The sequence below is a fragment of the Hippoglossus stenolepis genome, chromosome 9, assembly GCF_022539355.2.
Source record: "Hippoglossus stenolepis isolate QCI-W04-F060 chromosome 9, HSTE1.2, whole genome shotgun sequence".
Lineage (NCBI taxonomy): Eukaryota > Metazoa > Chordata > Actinopteri > Pleuronectiformes > Pleuronectidae > Hippoglossus > Hippoglossus stenolepis.
In genome coordinates, this window is record NC_061491.1 from 2037321 (window position 1) to 2054970 (window position 17650).

Here is a 17650-nt window from a genome sequence, read left to right on the forward strand (position 1 = left end):
CAGTGAATTATGGCTGCAACATGCCTCACTTCCTACATGTTCCAGCAGTGTCTCATATTTCACTCTCATACTATGTAGGGTACACAGTGCAGCACTGGAGACCTCAGCGAGTTCAAAGAGGGCTCGGGAATCATTGGAACATTTAACACAATATGGTCATGACAAATTGGGTGTGTGTCTGCAGCTGTTAAAGCTACTTCTTGACAATCATCTGGTGCTCAGGGATTGGAAGGTAAACCAAAAATAGCTTGCACAGCCCAATCAGCTTTCTGGAGGATTGTCAGCAGTTTAATGCCACAGACTTCTCTCAACACAGGACCATAGCATTTACATGCTTGGGTTTTGAGAATGGTGACAACCAGATGGCGGTTTTACAGCAGGCATACTTGTATTGAGCTCAGTGCCTAAGGGTGGACAAGACCTGTCTATCAGCATTCATCCGTAGTGCAGGCTGCACACATACTGTACCTCGTTGCTGTCTTTCATTCCATTCATCTGCCTTTTGGTCCTGTATTGATTATAGTAAAATCTATTTAAAAATAGGGCCTAAGTTTAAAATGATTGGATCCAAATTAAAATGCAAAGTCTCGGCTCAAATTAATGATCCGTGACATTTTCATGGCAGACATCTGTTTTTATATATTACTTATTTATTGGTGTATGTAACCATGTGCAGTGTGGAGATCAAGAAAGTGTTGATCTTACATCAGCTGTAAAAATCCTCAGAACCAATGCACTTTACATTTCTAGTCTATTTAGAGAGCATAAGCTATAATATACATCATGCCAAACAGAAACTGTCTGCTCATAAATCACATGATGAGGCCAACTGAACTGGTGAGTACAAAAACTGCATCGCCATATAGATCAGTTCACCTAAATACAAAGATACAGATTTTCTCACATATATCAGCATACAAATCATTAAGCTTAGAATTCTCAGAGTTCTGTTCTCAGACCTGTGATTTATGCACAGATATTACCCTTGTACACTCTGTCGACCGACGGATGATTTTATGGAAATTTGAATGAAATGTGAAAAAATTCAAAAGCAATGAGAACTAACGTCCCAGTTATTGGGGGCACACAAACATGGGTTTTCGTGGCATAAAGCTGCTCCAAAATACTTCTTTAGGTGCCGTGATTTACTCATCATGTGCCTCAGCGTGATGGAAATTGCAGCAATGAATTTGGAAGCAGAAGCAGTGACACTTCTCACAACAGCAATGAGGCTAAGCAACAAATTCTTGCTAATTCTGTGGTGTGTGTGGTAAAAAAGAAGTGGATAGTTCACACAGTAACATGTCAGCTTTTTAGTAGAACTAAGGTCTAATGTTTCTGTCATTGCAGTTCATGTATTACTGACAAGCATTTTTGAAGAAAACTGGAATTATTTTAGGAAGATTGACCAGAATTTTATTTCGCATAGTAACCATATAAATATACAAGAGACCGGGGATAGCCAGATATGACAAGACATTTAAACATTAAGTAGGGCTGTCTAACAGCAGTTAGGTTTTCACTACTGAAAATGACATCTGTAAAACTATTTGAAATGATTATAACTATCACAAATATTTATTATTACAATTGAATATTTAGATGGGGGAAAAGTGAAAATGTGATTTCATACATCAACAAATACAATGTCTGATGCATTTAGAAATGTCACCTTAATTTTGTTCGACTTGTCATAGAAAAAATAGATTACATATATATATATATTGTAGATATGAGAAATTATATTTTTAGTAGCTGCGAGTCCAAGCCAACATATCAATAATTTGATTTTGACTTATTTATGATCTATTCATTATCTGTAAGAATTGTACATATTTTATATGAACATTGTCAAGGCAATATTACATAATGCACGAGTCAACTTGGAATCATAACATGAAAAAATTAAATTACAGGTATCTGTAATCCAGTTTGAATAGAAGTAGTTGGTAAAAGTTGATCAGTCTATCAATAACAGACATTTCCATTAGTTAAACATCTATTGTTACTAGTTATTAATTGATACATTTTTAAATGAACATACATTTATTCCAAAAACTATTTTGACAGTATGACCATATTTTAAAACAACATGAAAATGTTAACATTTCGCAGACTTTTCAGAATGAAACAAGGGTTTACTGTAACTTGACACAAGACATAGTAATGTTATATTTTTAAATTACATATTTATTTTATAAACATTTTATGACTGACTATTTTTTGGGAATGCAATCGGCAGCAATTCAATGGAATGAGTCACAAGCTAAGATGGTAGTATTTCTAACTGCAGGAAGTTATTTCATTGAAATGCTGCTTAAATACAGCAAACATAACAATAATTTAGTTTTAAAGATGGTTTAAATGAAAGTAAAAATAAAGTGTGTTGAATTATTGTATTTTTCACAACATTCTATCAATGGCTCTCACTCTGATAGCCAGAGTGGGAGCGGAGCATCTGCGTTCTTGCACAGTTCAGACATCTGGGGACACAAAGCAGACTGGACTGTCACAGAGATGTTCAAGCAGCACATTGTCTGCTTCCAAACACTTGGTCTGGCCTCTCCACAAACAGAGGCCTAGTGCTTTGAGCTTCTGGCTCACAAACCTGCAGATCACCTTTAGAATGGAAATGGCCTATGGGTAGGCAGCCATCTTGGATCTATATCACAGGAAAGTCTGGGCGAAAAGGAGGCTCCATCAGTCCTCTTCATGTAAAAATATCCTGGCATCATCCTGTGTCTTCACGCAGTGTGAGGTGGAGGGGCTCAGGCAATTACACTCATCTGCATGTGTTAATATGATTAATTAGCAGGAATAAACACTTTCCTATGACACAGGCTACATGGTGAGCCACACACCTGCAGAAGCTCTGATAAAAGACATCGCCTCATGGCAAAGAGCCTTTTCATGAGACCTGCTAATTGGCATCTGAAAACGTTCCGTCTAATTAGGAAGAGGCAGATGAGGCTTGATTAGTTTGAATTCAAAGTGTAACTTGTGGTGCGGAGGGACTCGGGAATGTGCCGAGGTTTTATTTCTTCACCATCACGATACAAAGATAATTGTAATTGTGATCATTTGCATACGTTAATGAATTTGCGTGACGCTCCTTGATCAGACGTGGAATAAATAATTGATGCAGTATCAGCACTACCATGACAAGTGGGACTATTGAAATAGCTAAGCGCATTAAGGTGCAAGTTTGATGACTGCTATGCTCCTAGGCAAGGTGTGAAAGTAGAGCAGATGCTATCTCGTGCTTCCTGCACGCTGCATACTCTACCACTGCTATCACACTAATATTAACTCCCAGCCTCTGATGATATGTTGAGACTTTGTACGTAGCTTTAAAAAGACACACTGACATACAGCGAATTAGACGCAGCCCAAGAAAATAATTTTCAGAAGCCATGCAGAGTGGCAGAGAACAAAGAGCGGTGATGGGAAACAACCCAGGCTGTGTGGGAGCTTTAATTGGAACATGGTAAACAGTAAATACATCAGATTGTTTCAAATGCCCTGGATGTAAAGGGGGCCACTCCCCTTTAATTAGTCTGCTTTCCGATTAGGCTTTATTAGAGGCAGGCAGGCAGGCAGCCACTGAGCCAGTCAGCCACGGGATATGCCCCAAGTTCAGCCCCCCAGGAGCTCTAAGAGCACAGATACAGGGCTCATGTTTAATTGCCTCTGTAAATGGTCAGAGCTCAAGCCTCCTAATTCCATTCCTCTGGGTAATCAGGCATGTTTTTGCCATACAGGGATAAAGAGAGTGAGAGAGTTAGCCACATGCTAGGTACCATGCAACACAATGTCACTCTAAGGCTGTTAAGAGGCTACAAAATGACCCCAGCTCACTTCGCAACACGTTACACGAAAATCATTTTAATAGGATTTTTTGTTAATTCCAAATATTTTTCACACAATGAACTAGAGAAATAAAACTGCACCAAAAAAAAAGCTAAACCATCACTGGATCATTTCAGTTCTTTGTGCAGGGCATCAGAAATATCAGTAATCACACATAATAGCAATATTAGATTTCTGTTTTCCTTGAGTGCTTAAAAAAGTTTCTGGTCGAACCCATTTTAAGGTTTTCCCATGATTGGACATTTTCAGATACTCTGGATTTTGCCTGGCACCTCACATTTTTACATTCAATCCTCAGTGTGTAAGATCTCAGATTACCATATACAAGAGAGCGAGATCAAGAGTTCGTTAAAAACCCTGACGCTCAGGGGAAATAATGCCACATGGCGTAAGCAAAGCTTTGACAGTCATGTAACAGCAGTCCATCAAACATTCATTTGAGCATCTTTTGTTCCCTCTTCCAGTTGGCGCTGGGTCGTCATTTTTTTTCTCGAGCTTTCTCTTTGTCCTGTTGAAGCCTTTTGCCAGTGTAGTCCACACAAACACTTCAAGTCTGTGCATGATGCACAGACCACTTTAACATTGAACACAACATAAATGTCACTTTGTATGTTCTATATTGAGTCTGATATGATGTGGAGGGGGGTATCTTGGAGAAAAACTGCGGCCTCTCCGAGTAAAAGAGGCAAAGACGGTGATGAAAATCCACAAAGGTGACAGTAGCAGGAGAAGAGGAGGTGCAATGAGGAGAAGTGAAGCTCAGGAGAAAAGGCGAGGGCAACACGCGGCACTGCTGCCACTCAGCAAACCTGCAGAGCAGAGAGCAGGAACAGGGTCAGGGTCACTGCAACAACAAACACCTCACAGTCAACCGTGTGGCCTTCTGGTTGTGAGAGTATAAAGCCCCACAGCCGTTTTCTCTTTGGTTGTTTCATTCCTATTCAAGAATTCTCATTTAAAATCTTTTCTAAAATTAAACTCCATTTTAGGTTAAAGAGACAAATAAAATGAAATATACTATTGAGGATTATCTAAATATACAATATGACATAAAATATTATTTAGATTCTAACACTACTAATCATCAACAACATTTGAATTCAAGCAGCTTATGAAGGTACATTTTAAAGATAAGTTGTGTTCAGTTTCCAAGCGCATCATGCAGCAGAATAGTGTGTCACGTTATGTTATATTACAATACTATAATACTATATTATGACTGATGCATTACTATTTATGCTGTATATTAATGTAGCATCTGGTCAAGGTGGAGCTTAGTTTACTTAATCTTACATTCATTTAAAGGAGAGAGGTATGAGTATAGTAACTGATGAGTACATTAGTAAAGTACATATTTCCCTCAGAAATGTAGTGGAGTAGAAATATAGAATATCAGAAATGTAAATGCTCAAGTCAAGTACCTGAAAATTGTACAATGCTACAGAGCTTTGAGCAAACTGACATTTTTCTGTCTTGAGTTATTGACCTCTATTCTTTCTGTATTTATTTTTCAAACTTGCAATGATTTCCTTCCATCCCTGAGCAGACACATTGTAACATAACCACTCTTGATCTCATTATAAAAATAGCACCTCTGATTTTTCTGTCATCACATTTTACCCACATTGCTGCATGGTTTTCTTCATATTAATACCATGTCCTGCTGCTGTAGCCCCTTTTCCCAAAGGGGAAATCAACAGATTTTATTATTCACATTAGAGCACAGAGATATTCATGTAAGAGAGATTTTACACTCTGCTGTAAATTCAGATGGCTCCGTTGTGTCATGTCAGCAACCCTTTTTATTTACCTTCTGGTCTGTCAACACAGAGTTGCTCTGAAGTGGAGGCATGTGGCTGTTGAGCAAGGCAGCACTGGGTCTGTCGTGCTCGCAGAAGATTGTACCATTGATGTAGTGGAAGCGATCGCCGGGCATCAGTCTGTTTCTACAGGTGGCACAGCTGAAACACTGCGGAGCAGCAGAGAAAACACAGAGGGTCAGAAAACAAAGATAATTCAGCTCCTTACAGCACGGTTTACCACATCAGTTCAAGTGAACCTTTTTCTTTTCTCAAAAATTTAAACAAAATGTTCCACCTCCTATGAGAAACTGATACTGAATAAGGTTAATTAAATAATGGATTATGTTTAAAAATGACAGAAAAAACATTTAGGACACGTTTGCCTTCTCTTCTAAAATTAAAAAAGGAAATATCTTTCTATCTTGCTGTTTTTAGCACCAAATCTCAGATGTTTCTGTCAAACAAGCAGCAGGAGACAAAAGGGCGTTGATGTGAGAGCTTGGGATTTACCTTGAGGTGGTAAACATTTCCCTGTGCCCTCATTACCATTTCGTTGGCTGGAATCGACTGGCCGCAGGCGCTGCACGCCCCGCTGTGCCCGAACAGTCTGCAAACACAACAACACTGACTGCTCAGTCTGTGTAGCCTCCAAAATATAAAACCAGCAACTTCCTCTCCTCCTCCGTTTCCTTCACCCCCTCTTAGTTGCCCTCACCTGATGTAGTCGCTCCGACAAAGAATCATGCCCCCTTTGCTGTAGCAGGTGGTGCCAATGTCCCCCAGTTGGGCTTGGCAGCAAGAGCACTTGAGGCAGCGAGTGTGCCAGTAGCGCTCCATGGAGAAGAGCAGGAAGCGGTCTGCGATCTTTCCTCCGCATCCTGCACATGACCTGGGGGCCGACGGCACGCCTGATGCCTGGCTGTTCACCATATTGTGATGTGGCCCCTCAGAGGCTCCTACATGTGGAACAGAGGAGCGACAACTGAAACAGGTGCAGAGCTAGACCCTGCTATGTTCAAGTACTCATTTCTTGTCTGACATGAAGCGCTTTAATAATTCCAGCGTGAAAGATCGTGGTGGCAGCTGATTGTGGATTATGGTTCCAAACAGATTCCTTTGATATACAATATGCCTGTTCAAATATTACTGGCAATATCTTTATCATTACAATTGTCATTGCTGCTCCCTTCATCTCTGTCAGACTTTTTCTATTGTATAAATAGTTGAAACAATGATACTCCATTTAAACTCTCCATATATGTTAGACACTGTATTTTCTCATCAACGATGTAAATATTCTTGTTTTCTTGATGTGCTCTGCTACACGTGACATCTATTGCACTGTTCTTCTGAGAGGATCCCTCACATGTAACTCTCTGAGATGTCTGCCTTCTTGTACCCGTCGGAAATAACCCCTAACCCTTTTTGGTAGTTTTTCCCGCTTGCTGATGGTTAAGAGCAGTGGATGTCACACCTTAGTAAACCCTATGTGGCAAATTGTTATTTGTGAATATGGACTATACAAATACAATTTTATTAGATTTGCAATGTTTTTTATTTGATTCTACTGGTGAATATGTACTTAGCAGTTGTAAATACAAAGAGGGGTTGTGACCATACACACACACGCGCACACACACACACAGTTTTCTTTCCACTTCCTCTACAAAGTACTTGCAGGACTTGAACATGACTGCAGCAGCTTTCAGAGCTGTAACAGGTTGACCTCAACACACTCGCCATCAGGACAGAGAGACGTGTAGAGTCATGTTCTCTGGAGGTGATTGATGTGATAAACACGGTGGACATGGACTCGCATGCACTAACATCTGCTGTGTATGTCCATGTGCCCAGAGGAGGGGGAGGCACAGAGTCACCAAATGGGACTTCAGGAGCAGTGCCAGCCCCGGCACTGAATGGAACTCTACAAGCGTAATCAAAGCATTCCCTGACATTTCCCTGACTATTGAACCTGAGCACACTGAGCCTCAGTGACATGGTGTTTACCACCAGGTGATGCTCGCTTCACTCACAACTGCGCGCGCGGGGGGAGAAGAAAAGAAGAGACGTGTTACCTTGTCGAGCCGAAGCTTCTCCTCCTCCTGCCTCCAACTTTCAGGAGCTGGGGGTTTTCACCGGAACCTCGACGCGCTCGGAGTTCAACAGCAGCTCTTCTTCTTCTTTTAGACTGGACACGTCCTGTTCTCCATGGCTTTTCAGAATAAAAGGCAGAGCCAGCACAACGTGAAGCCCGGCGGGACGGCGCAGGGACGGAAACAGTTGAGCAAACTCTCCCCCATAGACATCCAGCTCCGGACTAACAACTACATGGAGCAGACATGGCGCAGCCTCTTCCGTCCTCACAGCCCGTCACCATTGCTCCGTCCGACTCCACCGCTTCTGACAGCGACACTATTCATCAAATTGCGCAAGATGTTATTTAAATGAGCAGGAGGGGGACGCAGCCGACGTGAGGCGTGCAGCAGCCAATAGGAGCTCGGGGGGCGTGGCCTCAGTCAAAATGATTTATGAGTTTTTAGTGGCTTATTAATATGCAGAGCCCCGCAGGGTGTTACTGTGTGTGTGTGTGTGTGTGTGTGTGTGTGTGTGTGTGTGTGTGTGTGTGTGTGTGTGTGCGTGCGCGTGTGGCTGAACATTGTACATTCAACACACCAGGTTTTTAATAGTTCATATTGAATAGGAAAATAACTGTGGGAGGAGGACATGCGTTTATAAAAACATTATTTTGTTCAGAATTGAACTTATCTTAGTTTTAAAGTAAATAAATGATGAAACATTGTATTCAGTTACATTACTCCAAAGAATTGGATGGACAATTGTCCAAAGTTCTGTACATTTATCAAGTTGAAGTTAAGAAAAAAACAATGCACACACAAATACATTTCTTTGAGGATTGTGGAATTTACTCTTTCACGAGATCTGCACAGGATTTTTACCTTGATATATGACGCCAAGGGAAATACAATTATTATCCAACACTGAGTGTGTGTGTGGCTGTACATTTTTAATAGTTCACATTTTATACATCGGCCTAAATACAGGGACGTGCTACACATTTTGAGGGGCCATTGTTCTAACCTAAAAAAAGACAATACCCCTGCACACACCCCCATGCTAGTGTAAGTTAACAAATGAGTGTAGATATGCTATAGTTTCCTGTAATTAGTTTAAGAAGGAATATGATTTTGCATCTAGATCTTAACGCATCTATATGAGTGCAAAATTCGAAATACACTCTTAATACATAAATTTTGATCAATATGAGTTGACATTGTGTACATCATTAAAAGCTAAAAAAAATTAAAGTAAATTTTGCTAATTCAGACTCCCAGTCACAATGTAAACATCAGTTTGGACAGTGTCACATGATAAAGGGCAAAGCGTGTGTGTGTGTGTGTGTGTGTGTGTGTGTGTGTGTGTGTGTGTGTGTGTGTGTGTGTGTGTGTGTGGTCACAACCCCTCTTTGTATTTACAACTTCTAAGTACATATTCACCAGTAGAATCAAATAAAAAACATTGCAAATCTAATCAAATTTTATTTGTATAGTCCATATTCACAAATAACAATTTGCCACATAGGGTTTACTAAGGTGTGACATCCTCTGCTCTTAACCATCAGCAAGTGTGTGTGTGCGAGGGGTATAATATGGTCATTATATAGTATTAAATGGCAAACAATCATCCCTACATGATAGAATATTCTATGTTTGAAATATGATGAGGAAGCATTTGATCTTTTTTTAAATCCCCAATGCCAACCTCAAAACCTCAAAATGTCACTGTTTAATTTGAAAGGTTTCAGATTCATTATTGCTCAAGGACACTTCAGTAGGGCAGATGAGGTGGTATTAGGCCCTAGGCCTCAGTAGCTGCTGTACTTCCAGCTGTGTTCCAGTAGAGGACAGCATCCCATAATGCTGTGAACAGGCATTGGCAGGTCACTGTACATTCTGATACACAAGGTTAGAGAAGATACAATTAGTGGTAAAACAAACACATTACGAACAGCAAACAGTCACTGGAAACTATTGTCAGAAAGTATGTCTGTTCCATTTATTTTAAAAGTGATGACCAGAAGTGTAACTTCGGGAGCTAATGTGTCCGCACTGACACATATGAAGTGACAGATCAGAAGATTTGGAGGTTTCTCTATGATCTACATCTGTGATACACCATGAATTAGAGGATATCATCTTCCAGTGTTTCAGTTCAATTATGTGACCGAGTAGTAAACACTCATTATTTCTGAATGGATTCATCTCAACCATCAACTATTATAGTTTGATAAGGTTAAACAGTCACTGTGTACGTTGTGTAACACTTTCAAGTGTGTAGAAATCTACCCTATGAAAACAGTGCTGTCTATTGGTTGCTTAAGGGTAATTCCTTCTTCTTTACTATTGGCCAGGGTCTCAGCGTCGCTGTTGTGTTGATGTGTTATTTTTGTTACTACCACTAGAAGTCTCCAAAGTCTATGCATTTCAAATCTTGCACATAGAGTCTCTACACTAAGGTCAAAGTAGATCACTGCACATGCTCGCAGAGTGATTAGATTAGTAGAAGCACAAGTAGACCAAACTAAAAGCTGCACATGAGCTACAGTTTATGTTCACATGAATCATCAGAACAATGAAAACATACGATACTGGTTTGAATGTTTCTGAAACAGTTAATCTCCTGAGATTTTACCACACAACAGTCTCTACAGCTTAAACTCAGAAAACAGACAAAAGAGACAAAAGTGTATTTTACAAATTTCAGACCAAAGTTGTTGACATGTTCTCACTCAGTGCCCATGTTGTTTATATAGCAAATGCTCATTGTGTTGGAATTAAGATGAAGTGTGGTGAGGTGCACATACCATATCATCTGCATAGCAGTGGAAATTGTCTACACATGATTTGCCCCAGTGGTTGCATTTTGTTAGGAACAACTGTACACCTCCTTATTCATCGAATATTCCAATCGACCAATCATGTGTCAGCAGCTCAGTGTTTAACATCCTGCAGTTACAGGAGCTTCAGTTAATTTTTCTAATCTAACATCAGAACGATGAAAACACGTGAACTCAGTGACTTTGATTGTGACATGATTGTTGGTTTGAGTCTTTCTGAAACAGTCTCTAGAGTTTTTACTCAGAATGGAGCCAATAACAAACAGACATCCAGTGAGCAGCACTTCAGTGTTGATGAGAGAGGTCAGAGGAGAATGGTCGGACTGAGCTGACAGAAAGGCTAAGGTCCTACATTGAGGTGCATCATCTAAAACAGCCGAAGACCAACTTTTTCACACCATGGATTAAAGACTTCGTGACCACGACCACAGCAATGTAAACAACATAGATTTTTCTTCTCCAAAATATGATTGTTGCTGATAAAGATATCAAACTGTTATCACACCCTCTTTAACTGTTATAGTGAAGGAAGGTGCGTCAGACTAGAAGCTTATATTTCTTTTTATGGTGGATTTAACGAGATCAGCGAGAAAGATGCACACCTATGTTTACATGCTACCGGAAACCTGCAATACAAACAACAGAGAGAGAGCTGCTCGCATAAAGTCACTTGGAACATTTACTGTTTATTTTTCAAACTTTCTAACAAAGAAGAAAATGTCCGAGGACTTCGATATCGGGAGTTCTCGCTCATCCCATCTGGCGCCCCTTGGGTGAGAGCTTGTGTGATGTGTGTGCACAAATGTAAACGCGGCTGCAGGCTAGGAGGATAACAGCGGACATTTAGGCTAGTAGATGAATAAATCGCGCTGTTTTGAGTTGAATTTGAATGTTGGGGCTTACGGACTCTCGGATGACACCCAAGGAGCAGTATGGAGGCATTTTATGTTTTTTTCTGTTGTTTTTTACGTTTGAAGAAGTGGTCGTTATTTACTTCAATTGTATTGGATTTGGCTGCAACTCTGTTTAACCTGAAACTCTAAAAGTGTTTTGTGGACTCAAACACTTCACCCACCCCTTCATCGGCAGAGTGGTGAGTGGATAATGACTGAATTTTCATTTTTTGGTGAACTATCACTTTAATACAAAAAAGGAAGACGGTGAACATGTTAAACCTTATAACCACTAACATAACCTCAACATGTCTGCATTGTCATTGTCCAGTAGCATGAATCTTTTTATATGAATTTAAGGAGTTATCTAGAGTCTACTTTTCTATCATTTGGGTCATTAGTGTAACAATAGTAAGATACATACAATATATATAAATGATCGTGTTTTGTGGAGCGGGGAAGCAGTAGAAACAGTAGCACAAGTGCTAGACACATTGTGAGTAGTTGTTTTAGGTGGTTCTTTGAATCAGTTTTGACGTCACAGTGTTTACTCGACACTTAACTCTCAGTCCAAACAGGATCCTTTGTGGATATGCTGAAAAGATGTTCCATGAAAAGCAGTGGCACGTTTAAAGGAGGGTGAGTCATGTTCCACACATTCATTTTCAGCACAACAAGCCAATAACAAGTCATACAGACACGTGTTATTGTCCCACATTGTGCTGAAGAGGAACCTCTTAGATACATCCTTTTTCACAGTGCTTGGAGGGTTTGAGGTGGAGTTTCCTATGCTGTAGTCAGTGTGGGACTCCAAGACCAACTCCCACCTCTCCGTGAGGAGCCCGTTGATTTCGGACATATTTCCTGTTTCTCTGTCAAGCCCCTGCTGAAAGCCACAGCTTTCTGTGAGGCCGGTCAACACCTGTAACTTCCAGTCTGGATTCCTAGCCAATACAAACTGCCGTGGAGAATCACAGCACCACAAGCTGCCAAGACAATCACGTTTAGGAAGCTCCCTCTCTGTGATCCTTCCATCTCTCCGGCTCTATTTTTTCTCTTGCGCGGGCAAGCACCTCAGTGTTATCTGACTAATGTGGTATTAAATGAGTCATTCTAAACGCTTGATGTCTCCTGAGTCCACAGGTATTTGATTGTCATGGAGTCGTGCAGTGGTGTGTTGCAGAAAGAGAAACTCAGCAGTGTGATAATTTCTCAGTGGAGATCAGTGCATTTCATTAATTTTAGTAATGGTACAAGAACTTGTTTTTCTCCTTGATTGCAGTCCATAGTATCATCAGTATTAGCAATCAACCAATCACATTTCATTTTTATAGCCCATATCCACAAATCACAATTCGTCTATAGGGCTTAACAAAGTGCAATATCCTCTTCCCTTAACTCTCAACAAGAGTGAGGAAAAATGTCAAAAGCAACCTTTTAACATGGAAAAAACCTTGAAACTTCAGCGAGAGTCCTCTCCCAGGACAGAGAGAAGTGCAATAGATGCTGTGTGTAGGAGAGCATATCAACAAAATAACAATATTTACAACATTCATGGGAAAAAACTGTGTCTAACATTAATGGTATATGTGAGTAGGCATATCAAAGCAAGTGGTAATCTTAATCTACAATCAGCTGCCACCATGTTCCACGATCTACAAACTACGATCACGATCCACGATGTGGCTGCAGCCAAGATCCTGGATCTGCAATGATAAAGCACAAGGACTCCAGGGAAGAATTGAAGTCAGTTACATGTACCAAGGAAAGAGAAGCTTAACTAAGAGCTGCTTCAACCACAGACCTGAGCCAGCTCTATACGCTCCATGGGAGTGCTATAGCCATGGAAAGTCAGACAGAGCAAAGTCAGAAATTATAGGGCCAAGAACTGTATAAAGAGATAGTCATCAAAGAATCTGACATTCACTCATCGACGTGAGGTGTTGTTTAGTGTAGTATACATTGGACCAGAAGTTGGTGATGTATAGTGACCACATGCAGGGCTGGTTGTTGAACTGCTGTCAGTGGCTAGTTAACTAATAACTCACAAGAAAACCTATGGGAAAGCAATATTATAATTAAAATAATAGGTATATCTTATAGGTTATAAGATACGATAAGATAAAACTTTATTGATCCCACACCGGGGGAAATGCCCTTGTTACAGCAGCAGACAACAGAATGAGGTAGACAAGAGAATAAAGTCAATAGAAAAAAAATTCACCTGCCTGCACTGAGCAATTAATCAATCAAATTGTATTTGTCTCATAGGGCTTTAACAAGGTGTGACATCCTCTGCCCTTAACCCTCAACAAGAGTAAGGAAAAACTACTAAACAGGGAAAAAACATAGAAACCTAGAGAGAGCCACATGTAAGGGACGGACAGAAGTCCCACGTCCCAAGTGAGATGCGTAATGGAGAACATCAGCAAAACCAGTAATGTGCCATAGGCTGGATGCCAATATGGATGGAATAAAATGGCATGTCTGTTGGAAATATTAATGTGGTTCAATAATAAAACCTAATATAACATTTTTTTGATATGGCACACTAATTAACAAGAAAATTTCACATTGGCACTTGTCAAAAAGGTTGCCAACCCCTGGTCTATGGGATGATGACTCTAAATCATAGGACCATGAATTTAGTTCTGAGGTCTCAGACGATGAATCAGAGGTCTCAGAGCGTAGAGACCAAGAGACAAAACAGAAAATGGTGGAAGAAATTTTTTATTTCCTCTAACCAAGCAAGTGGGGTATAAAGAAGTAGAATGTTTACACTTTGGGAATATGTTTGTGAAGATTCTCAGTTATACAAGAATTTGGAAGGAGCTTTTCAGATGAGAAGTAAAATGTCTTCAAGCATCTACAACCAAGTGCATGGATGACCATGATAATACAGTGGTTAGCTCCGCCCTCTTTCTGACTACATGTTACTGTGCTTCTGGTCATTTCCTCTGTATGCTTCAGTTTCCGACCACAAATTCTTCCACTGATTTGCAAAGGCAGTCGTCATTTGTCTAGTATATGCACTGATGCTTTTACACCATAGAAGTTCATAACTCACAAAAAATATTTTGTATTTTGATGGAGTAACAATAGGTCAATTTTAAATGTTCTTATGGATGTTAGTGTATTTAAATAAGAGTCATTGGAGAATGCCTATGATCCCGTCATAAGGAAAACATTTGGGCCATAGTGAACTTATGATGGTAAATAAAACTGTAAATGGTTCATATGCAATTGGAAAGTAAAGTTTTGTGAGTCTCTCTTTGCTGTCTTGTAACACAAAAACACTGAATACATTTATTCAGCCTAGAGAGAATACATATATATGGAGAGTGTGTCTGGTCCTACCGTTACTAAAACTTTGTTACTTTGAGGTATTTTCATCTACAGTTGTGGTCAAAATATTGCTACATGAGCAGTGGCATCTCTATGCATCATTGTTATCATGGAGTTATTCACCATCTTATGTAAAGTTTAGTTATTTAAAGTTATTTAAGGATAAAAATGTACATTTCTCCTTTGGTTTATCACAGTTTACTCAGGCACAGTATCAGTCAAACTGTAACTGATACTTGGAATACAGTCTTTGAGCTCTCCCCTATCCATAGACACCAAGATCATGCATATGGGTCTGATAGATGTGGAGCTTTTCTTGATTCATTTTGAGTCCAACCCCCGAGAGCTAACAAACTATCTAATAAACTTTCATAAACCAGAATATATCTCATTGAATAAATCACAAACAGCTTTAGTTGCTCTCAGACAGTGTGGCAAAACTGCAGAGGAGAGGTAAGACCACACTGCTGCTCTTTTCAATAGTGTGTTGAATGTGGTAAAAAGAGGAAGTGAACAAGAGAGGAAGGAGCAGAGACCCTGTTTCTGAGAAACTATTCTACAGTCACTGGCACCAGGTGAAATGGCACAGCAAGAAAATCAACTGGACAGAGAAAGATTCTGCTGTTCGATCTGTCTGGATCCACTGAAGGATCCGGTGACTACTGGCTGTGGACACAGCTACTGTATGAGCTGTATTAACACCCACTGGGACAATGGGGATGAGAGAGGAAGCTACAGCTGCCCTCAGTGTGGACAGACCTTCACACAGAGGCCTGTCCTGGGGTTAAGCACCATGTTAGCTGATTCACTGGAGGAGCTGAAGAAGACTGGACTCCAAGCTGCTCCTGCTGATCACTGCTATGCTGGACCTGAAGATGTGGCCTGTGATGTCTGCACTGGGAGAAAACTGAAAGCTCTCAAGTCCTGTTTGGTTTGTTTGGCCTCTTATTGTGAAAAACACCTCCAGCCTCATCTTCAGTCAGCTGCATTTAAGAAGCACAAGATGGTGGAGCCCTTGGAGAAGCTACAGGAGAACATCTGCTCTCGTCACGACGAGGTGATGAAGATGAATGTGGATTTGGATACAATGATAAATCTTGGTCATTATATTGTGATATACACGGTTATATCTTTTGTTACAACAACATCGACACTGCAGTGTCAGGTCCTCTGTCCTCCAGAGTAGGAGTGTACCTGGATCACAGTGCAGGTGTTCTGTCCTTCTACCGAGTCTCTGACACCATGACTCTCCTCCACAGAGTCCAGGCCACATTCACTCAGCCTCTCTATGCTGGAGTTGGGGTTTATTATCCTGGAGACACAGCTGAGTTCTGTAAACTCAAATAGACTCGAGTCATTAAAAGCAGTGATTTAGATTCTGTGTTTAAATCTTTAACTTCTTTTGTCTCCATGTTTGTTGATCAAAGTTCGTCGTGGGGACGTTTCTGCTCCGCACAGCGTTCAGCTGTCAATCAAACACTGACCTTCCTTTATCACACATATTTAGTTCTCACTTTGTAAAGACAGAAATCTATAATTACACTGACATGAATGTGTTTGAAAGAACTGATGTTGCTGTTGTTTTCTAAATCAATGTAGAAATCAGGTTCTGTGATGTTTTAGAACCTGTATTGATCCTGATCCTCATCAATGAGCTGATTATTTGTTCTTTTCTTTTCCACATGTGAGATGGAGGTGAAACAAACTGATTGTGTGTCCATGAAATCACTGAACAAGAGTCACTGAACAGACTTTACTGATGAAATGATCAATAAACTCAGAGCGTCAACATGTCCAACAGGTCAACTACACTCTGGTTGGATTTACAGACCATCAGTGTTATGGGATGTTTGGTCACATTGTAAATGTAGAACCTGGTTTGTTTTTATTACGTCTCATCTCTGTATCCACTCGTCCTCATTGTATTTACATATTTAGTGAACGGGCATATTTATCTGCTGCCTGCGTAGGTTTCTGTTCTTTTTGATTTTCATGATCTGAACTAGCAGTTCCATTGGAGAGTGTCCTGATCGAGTCCCTCTGAGGGTTTGTTCTGCAGCTCTCATCACATGTGGTTTTTATACATGTGTATATACATTTAAATCTCTTATATATGTATAAAGCAATACAAATCTAATGTGTGAAGAAGCTGAAAGTTGAAATAAAGAATAAATCCAGTCTGTTCTTTTGTCTTTATTCAAAGCTGATGGAGACAAAGTGAAACTCATGTGAGAGAATAACTGAGGCAGTTTTCCTCCTGAAACTCCACAAACCTCCGTGTTCATGTTCAGTCTCTGTCTTTTCAGGGCAGATCACAGAAATACTCAAGTTCTAATAAAAGTGCTCTTTTAAAATGACACATTTCTCATTGTCTGTCATTTCAGTTTTCTCCTGATGTTCAGATTTCCACTCGACCGTGATGAAAGATCAAATACTTCTTATTCACCATTTGCAGAGTTTGATCTCACACATCAATCATTAAACTTCCTCAGCAGATCCAGTGTGTTTGGATTTATTCCAAATGAAGTCAGTTTTCTCTGTGAAGTGAACGAGTCTGACGACAGCTCAGAGACACTGAGGACGATGGACAGTTTCTGCAGCTGATCCAGTGAAGGTCAAAGGTCAGAACTTATCAGGAGTGGGTTTCTGGATGAGACTCTTTGGTTTTCACCTCCATGTGTTTCACACACTCCTCAGAGCACGGCTGCAGGGAACTCACATGAATAAATCCAGAGTGATCTTCGTCCACCACACAAACACATGTCCAACCAGTGTCGGAAACCGTCGGCATCATTTGCTCAGTTCAGGTGTGAGACTTGGTTTTG

General features: G+C 40.3%; 1 protein-coding gene and 1 pseudogene across 1 annotated transcript; one reads left to right on the forward strand and one right to left on the reverse strand.

Annotated features, from left to right (window-relative positions):
* Window positions 1-3865: 3865 nt before the first annotated feature.
* On the reverse strand, window positions 3866-8096 carry si:dkey-90l8.3 (LIM domain transcription factor LMO4-B). Its single transcript, XM_035166867.2, has 5 exons — window positions 7748-8096; window positions 6388-6628; window positions 6183-6279; window positions 5681-5839; window positions 3866-4679 (listed from the first exon to the last, which is right to left on the reverse strand). Exons 2-5 carry the CDS (start codon window positions 6600-6602, stop codon window positions 4671-4673), a joined length of 480 nt encoding a protein of 159 aa, XP_035022758.1. The 5' UTR covers window positions 6603-6628; window positions 7748-8096; the 3' UTR covers window positions 3866-4670.
* A 7282-nt stretch (window positions 8097-15378) lies between these two features.
* LOC124852431 lies at window positions 15379-16172 on the forward strand (annotated as a pseudogene).
* The last annotated feature ends 1478 nt before the right edge of the window (window positions 16173-17650 follow it).